At 37.6% G+C, this 7,803-nt stretch overlaps 2 protein-coding genes across 2 annotated transcripts; both read left to right on the top strand.

The window, feature by feature from the left end:
- The first annotated feature begins 2,475 nt into the window (after window positions 1-2,475).
- Window positions 2,476-3,054, top strand: LOC115966474. Its single transcript, XM_031085705.1, has one exon. The coding sequence runs from the start codon at window positions 2,476-2,478 to the stop codon at window positions 3,052-3,054; it is 579 nt and encodes a 192-aa protein (XP_030941565.1).
- An 876-nt stretch (window positions 3,055-3,930) lies between these two features.
- LOC115966475 lies at window positions 3,931-4,473 on the top strand. The gene has a single exon (XM_031085706.1). The coding sequence runs from the start codon at window positions 3,931-3,933 to the stop codon at window positions 4,471-4,473; it is 543 nt and encodes a 180-aa protein (XP_030941566.1).
- The last annotated feature ends 3,330 nt before the right edge of the window (window positions 4,474-7,803 follow it).

Genomic DNA, 7,803 nt, shown 5'->3' on the forward strand with positions numbered 1-7,803 from the left:
AAGGATTAGATGAAGAATTTGGATTATAATGAAATTAAGATTTTTATCAACTTAGAAATTATCGGAGAATAAAAATTATATCTATTTTTTTAAAATTCTAAAAACTTTTCTGCAATTTTTACGTGTAGTAAGGTTTTTTTTTTTTTTTTTTTTTTTGAAGATTTTACATTTAGTAATATAATTTAAATAAAAAAAGAAGAAGCATTAGATGAACCTTTTTTTACGTGTACTACATTGATTTTTTTAATTAAGATTCTTATCAACTTATATATTATAATAAGAAAATGATCAAATTTGGATGGTAATCAAATTATGATTTTTATCAATTTAGAAATTATAGGAGAAGAAAAATAATATATATTTAAAAAGCATCAAGATGAAAGAATCTCTTTTTTATTTAAATTCTATCCTTAGCTAATTCTATTCTATTGATTTTAGGGTTTGTTGATAACATTTTAGATAGATACAACTGTTATAGTTGTAAATCAAATACTACTTTCTTTCATTACTTGATTTGTCATATTTATCCAAAAAATATGTATATATCTATTCTTAAAATCTAAAAATTTATTAAAATTTCTGCAATTTGGTGAAGCCACATGGCGCAACCACAGCGTCTAAGCCCAACTTTTATTATATATATAATATGATTTATTTTTTAAATTTGTCTTGTTTTGTGTTGCTTTTATACTTTCTTAAGCATATTCATCCATACCCACCCAAACATGATATCCATAAACCCATCACAGGGTTATTTCAAGAACAATATAAAGGCTAGGCACAAAAACAAAATCACAAGTGACCCGTGTTATACATGCATGGATGTGTTCATTTAATCATGAAAATTAACGTACTAAAATAAGCTTGAAAATAATCCTAGCCTAATTATACATGTCTATAAATATTGATAATCACCCAAACATGATTAATATGCAATCACACAAGTATGGTATTCATTATAGCAATTAGAAGCATAAGAACAATGAAATAAAAAGGGATTCAGAAATTATACCTAATGTGAAGCTAGAATTTGATGAAGGATTATTTATTTGGAAATTTTCTGGATAGATTGAGAGAGAATTTGGGTGTTTTATGATGTTTTTGTTTCATATTTTCAAGTGAAAAGTGTGATGAATTTATAGAATGGGAATAACAAATTTTCTCTTCCATACTATAAGCATCAGCGCCAAAGCATAAGGTATTTGTGAGCACCTGCTTTGGGTCCTAATTTGGTTCAGCTTATTTCGATTTTTTTTTCCTTTTTAGTTTTAGGGCACAAAATTTACATATTAGGTTAGAACTTGTAGGTGCTCATGACACCATTTTGCTTGTTCTTGATAACATTGGAAAGTTTGTGTAACCTACTTTCTAAAGGTACCAACTTTAGGTCATTTTGTGCTAGGATAAAAAAAAAGTTATTCAATTGAAAAGTAGGGTGATTTAAATGGGAAGTTTTCAATGTTGATTTTTTCTCATCCTTGGTGCAAGCATTTTCCAGCAATCTGGTGAACATCGAATAGAACTTTTTGTTTGAAAGCATATAGAAACATGCCTATTTACTAAGTCCCAAATTTTTAGATCACCCATGGGTAATTTGTGACAAATTTGTGTGCAAAGTGGGCATCTCAAATCTTTTCTTGAGCCATTTTCTATCAGTTTTGCATGATTCTTTCCATTTAAGAAAACCTTTACATTTTGGCCTTTTGGATCTCTGTTTGACTCAAATGAATTGTCATTAGAAAGTTCATGCTGCCCATTTTCTAACTCATCATATCATTCTAATGATGCCCATTTTCTATCTCCTCATATCATTTTTTATATGCCCAAAAAAAAGGTAACAAACTCGAGTTTTTGTTTGAAATTTTACTTTATCTCTGTATTGTGGGTTCTTTTTGTTTGTGTGGAATTTTTGTGCTCCAAACCTATCAAATTGAAGTTTCTCATAAGGTATTTCCAAGAACACCTCATTTGCATCAAACCAGTGGCAGTATAAGCAACATAAAGAAGTTAGGGAAGAGGGGAAAAAATTAGTTGTTACTTTTTGAAAGTGAGATAAATAAATATATAAACAAATAAATAAAACCATAATAGGACCTCACATTATTTACGTAATAATTTACTCACCTCCATAATTGTGTATAAGCAATAAAATAGTGTATACTTACATAATAATATAAATGTATATAAGTGGGTTCTAGCTAGTTCAACTGGTAAAGTTTCTGATGGTTGAATAAGAGATCTGGGGTTCAATCCCAGCCTACGCCAAAAACTAATTGATGTCTTAGTCTGATGATAAAGAGCTATCATCAGGAGCAGACAACATAGGTTGAAACTCTCTCTAAAAAAAAAAAAATTACATAAGTTATGCTTGGTGTCTATCTTTAAAAAAATAAAAATCAACAAATAAACAATATATAGTAAATCTTACAAGAATAAATCAGCTTCTTCACTAGTTTTTTTCCTTTTTTGCGCATCATGACTTTGTGGAAGCCTAGTGGCAGGTTGGACTGCGTGGATTTAGAAAAGGACTTCTTTCTAGTTCGGTTTTCATTAAAAGCTGATTATGAAAATGTGCTAAGGGATGGTCCTTGGTTCGTGGGAGGGCACTACTTGTCCATTAGAAACTGGGAGCCAAACTTCAAGCCATCGACGACCTGTGTCTCATCCGTCGCGGTTTGGGTTCGATTGCCGAAGCTCCCCATTGAGTATTATGAACCATCGGTCTTACGAGACATTGGCGAAGCCATTGGTCCAGTGTTAAGGATTGATGCGCATACAGCTACAAAGTCTAAGGGGCGTTTTGCAAGGATATGCATTCAGATCAACTTTGATAAGCCCCTTATCAAACTCATTAAAATCGGTGGCATTGAGCAACCGGTTCAATATGAGGGACTCAACTCCCTGTGTTTTTCCTGTGAACGTGCTGGTCATAAACTTGAATCCTGTCCATACACAACTAGGACACCGGCGAAGGAGGTTGAACGTGAAGTTGAAGGTGACAACTCAACCACTAATGAACAGAGTGCCCTTCATGAGGAGACTTACGGGCCGTAGGTCGTAGTTTCACATAAAAAGAAAGGCTACAAGAAAGAGAACAAAGAGCAAGCCCACCCACCCCAATTTAGTATGACTTCACAATCCAAGGGCTGAGGCCCTAACCAAGTGGATAGCCCACTCTCTATTAGGCCTAGCTCTTCAAATCCTATTGATAAAGACCAGTCAAGAACTCCTAAGCTACTTTCAAATGTTAGTGCATTTGTGGCAAATCGCACTAACCAGACTAAAGAAAAGGAAAAACGTGACTTCTCCTCAAAACAGTTGTACTCCAAGAACAAGCCTCGTGATCAACGACCCAATTTGAAGTCCCATGGTACACAAGGTTTGAAGGAACATCGGCAAGTGATCACTGTTAAAAGGAACAACTCAAAGATTGGACAAGAATTTAAATCCTAGTCAACAACCTCGATTGTCTTCTCAGCAGAAGGTTATGCGATTGCTAGTTCTAATTCGACAGATGATGCGAGGGTGCCCATCCATGAAACCAATGAGCAGGGGGAGATCAAGGAGTCTAAGTTGAATGGAGTTTTGGAATTAAATCCAACCAGACCCCTGAATCCACCCATCCGTGACAAGACCGATTATATAGAGAAGATGGAGGCTATAGTGGCTTGCTTCCCTAAATGTCTCCAAGGTGATTCTAAAGCGCATTGATCCTAAGCTCGGACCTCCAAAAAAAGGAAGTGAAGAAATTCCTAACATGGATGAGGGTCCTAGAAGGATTCAATGATGCAAGAAGCTGGTACTAATACTAAAATTCATACAATCGCTGAAGTGGATATCGAGGGTATGTAGATGGAAAAGGGAGGTGAGTCCCTTGATTCTGAATAATCTGTGCTGCAATTTTTGTTTTTCCTTTTATTGTCATTAATAATGAATATTATTACTTGGAACTGTCGAGGTTTACTTAACCCCTTCTTTCAAAGCTTTGTTCATAGTTTGAAGCAGATTCATTCCCCTACCATTTTGATAATTACTGAAACCAAAGTCAGTGGTTCTAGAGCAAAATCGATTACAAATAGGCTACAATTTAATGGGGCAATCCATGCCAACAACATCGGATACACAGGCGGCCTTTGGATTCTCTGGGACTTAACCCAAGTGGAGGTTACTGAATTAATATGCATAGAGCAAGAAATTGATGTTATGGTGAAGGATCTATCCACCAAAATTTCTTGGCTTATGACGACAGTCTATGCTAGCCCCAGATGGGCAAAGAGACGTTTACTGTGGGATAATTTGATGAAGGTAGCAGAACTTTATGCTCTTCCTTGGATCATTACTGGCGATTTCAATGAGTTGCTTAGAGCTGAGGATAAATTTGGTGGTAGACCTGTTAATCTTTCAAGAGCAATTCAATTTCAAGAATGTCTGAATTTTTGTGGCATGATTGATCTGGGTTTTTCTAGTCCGTGATTCACTTGGACTAATCGTCGACCACTCACCCAACTCATCCAAGAAAGAATTGATAGGGTGTTTGTCAATGCCAATTGGAATGTTTTGTACCTAGAAGCCTATGTTAGACACCCCGAAAGAGCCCATTCAGATCACAGCCTTCTTGTTCTATATTTGAGATATGATCATGGAATTCGCTACCCCTACCCATTCAGGTTTCAGCCAATGTGGCTCTCCCATCCCTCATTCCTTGTTCTGGTTAGAGTTGCATGGTCAGGGCCTGCCAACCTTCCCAACGCCATTGTCTCTTCTACAACAAGAGCTAAGCAATGGAATAGAGACCACTTTGGTAATATCTTCCATAGAAAGAGAAGAATTTGTGCTAGGCTAAAGGGGGTTCAAATGGCTTTGGGGACCAATCTAAACAATTTTCTAATCAATCTTGAGCAGACCCTTCTCCATGAATTGTCAAATATTGAACTCTTGGAAGCCGAGTTTTGGAGTATGAAATCCAGAATTTCTTGGGTGGTTGAAGGCGATAGAAACATAGCTTTTTTCCACAATTCAACTCTGATTTCTTGTATGAAAGATAGGATGGGTAATTGGATTAATGGGAGCGTGCTATTGCAGATTTCATTAGACAAGGCTTCCAAGAGCTTTTTACTACATCTCAATGCAATACCAATAGGGTGGATTGGCAACCCCTTTTTGGAGATGCAGATTAACAACTGAGGAAATAGACAAGCTTGAACTCCCTACCACCAATGAGGAAATATACAATGCTTTCCGGTCTCTTAAGCCTTACAAAGCGCTAGGTCCAAATGGGTTACATGTGGGGTTTTTTCAACACTTCTGGCTTGTGGTGGGTCCCTCAGTTAAGGATGAAATTAAACATATCTTCAATACCAAGAGAATCCCAAAATATCTCAACCAAACATTGATCACTCTCATTCCTAAGTGCAATAGTCCGGAGTCAATTAACAATTACCGCCCTATCGGTCTTTGCAATATGGTATACAAGATCATAACTAAGCTCATTATTGCTCGAATTTGTCTAGTGCTGAATCAGCTTGTCTCTCCTCTCCAAACAGCCTTTATGCCCAATAGGAAGGGCATTGACAATGCCATTATTGTTCAAGAACTAGTCCAGACCATGTCAAGGAAGCAAGGCAGTGAAGGACTCATGGCTATTAAAATTGATTTGGAAAAAGCTTATGACCGGCTTAAGTGGAGCTTTATTAGGGATACTCTTCTACTTTACAAGTTCCCAAGCCATCTCGTTTCCGTAATTATGAGTTGTGTTTCATTCTCCAGCGTATCTGTACTTTTTAACGGAGGAGCTTTGGAACCCTTTCAGCCATCTAGGGGCATAAGGCAAGGGGATCCTCTCTCGCCTTGTCTTTTCATATTATGCATGGAAGTCCTTGGGGCTCTCATCGTTGAGAAATGTGAAAAGAAGTTGTGGGACCCAGTTTCAGCTTCTAGAGGTGGGGTGGCTTTTTCAGATTTGTTTTTTGCTGACGATCTTGTTCTCTTCACAAAGGCTGATGTCGAAAATTGTATGGTTGTAAGGAATGTTTTAGATACCTTGTGTATGCTCTCTAGTCAGAAGGTTAGTGCTGAAAAGTCTTGGGTGTTTTTTCTCCTAATTTGGCTCAACACAAAAGAGAGGAACTATGCACCATATTAGAATTTCGGTCTACCCCTTCCCTAGGGAAATACTTGGGTTTTCCTCTTAAACAAATGTCAACTCCCCAAGCCTTCGGTACTATGATTGAAGGAGTTTAGAATCGGTTGGCGGGTTGGAAATCACACCTCATTTCTTTTGTTGGGAGACTTGTTTTAATGCAAGCTACACTCTCCACCATCCCGAATTATGTCATGCAAAATGCAGCCCTACCATCTAAGGATACCCAATGTGTTGATAGATTATGTCATAATTTCATTTGGGGTACCACAAAGCACAAAAAGAAATTACACTTAGTCAGTTGGAAGAAAATCACCAAGGCCAAAAAAGATGAGGGTTTGGGACTTCAGTCAGCAAAGGAGAGGAATATAGCTTTACTAGCCAAACTCAATTGATGATTCCATCAAGGGAAAGATTTTCTTTGGACCTATGTGCTTGCTCACAAATACAAATATAGAAGAAGGCAGAACCTTTTGAAACCAAGATCTTGTTCAACCACATGGGCAGCTCTTAATAAAGGGGAACCAATCTTCATGAAAGGCACTAAATGGATAGCAAGTATGAATAATGGATTATCCTTTTGGCATGATAAATGGTTGAATGATGGGCCGTTGAGAAATCTAATTGTAGGTCCTTTTCAAAGAGGGGAGGAAGATTTGTTGTTGAAGGATGTTATTCATCACAGAGAATGGAGGCTTGGTGGACTATCTTTTGCACTCCCCCTACCATCTATCAAAAAATCAAAGCCACCCCTTTCCCCTTGGCTGCAAATACTATGGATCGCATCTCATGGGTTTCCTCACCCAATGGAGATTCTGAGCTCAAAGAAGCCTACAAACTGGATTGTATGGACAATGACAACTATCCATATAGATCTTTTACAGGGCAGTGGGTTTGGAAGACGATCACTCTACCTAAATTCAAATGCTTTTTATGGCAGTGTCTCCATAAAAGCATACCAGTTAGAGAAGTCCTTGCTGCTAGAGGCCTCAACATTCCCCTTTGTTGCCCTATTTGCAACTCTGCAATGGAATCAAACTTGCACTTGCTCAGAGATTGTCATTAGGTTCGGTCTTTTTGGGATTCCTTCCCTCCTCCCATCCACCCCAATTTATTTTATGGTGCTAACCTTTTAGACTGGCTCAAAATCAACTGCATCTCCCACAAGGCTGCTAGTATTGGCATTAGTTGTGGAATTATTTTCCCTTTTGGAGTTTGGAGTTTATGGCTCTGGCTTAACATAGTGATTTTTAGGGACCATACTACTCTTAAACCAATCATGGCAGAAACATTAGCCAAATTTTTGAAGTTTGCTTACCTTGGACTAAATGAAAGGCATAAGCGTACCACATGCTCCAGTCAGGTGCGTTGGCTCCCCCTTCCAGAAAACTGGTTTAAGTTAAACTCCGATGGGTCTTCCTTGGGCAATCCGAGCAAAGCTGGTGATGGTGGTAGTATTAGAAATTCCATTAGGAATTTGGTGTGTGGTTATGCTCGAGCTATTGGTCATACCACCAGTGTGGCAACAAAACTATGGGCACTAAGGGATGGGATCAATTTATGCATTGATTTGAACTTGACTAATATGCTGATTGAATTGGATGCAAAGATTGTGGCGGACCTATTACTAAAAGGTGAAAGGAAAGCACATGGAAATGACGTTC

The sequence above is a fragment of the Quercus lobata genome, chromosome 11 (assembly GCF_001633185.2).
Source record: "Quercus lobata isolate SW786 chromosome 11, ValleyOak3.0 Primary Assembly, whole genome shotgun sequence".
In the NCBI taxonomy this organism is placed as follows: domain Eukaryota; kingdom Viridiplantae; phylum Streptophyta; class Magnoliopsida; order Fagales; family Fagaceae; genus Quercus; species Quercus lobata.

What these genes read in the sequence shown, in the direction of transcription:
- LOC115966474 (XM_031085705.1), top strand. Translation starts at nt 2,476, where the DNA reads ATGACTTTGTGGAAGCCTAGTGGCAGGTTGGACTGCGTGGATTTAGAA.
- LOC115966475 (XM_031085706.1), top strand. Translation starts at nt 3,931, where the DNA reads ATGAATATTATTACTTGGAACTGTCGAGGTTTACTTAACCCCTTCTTT.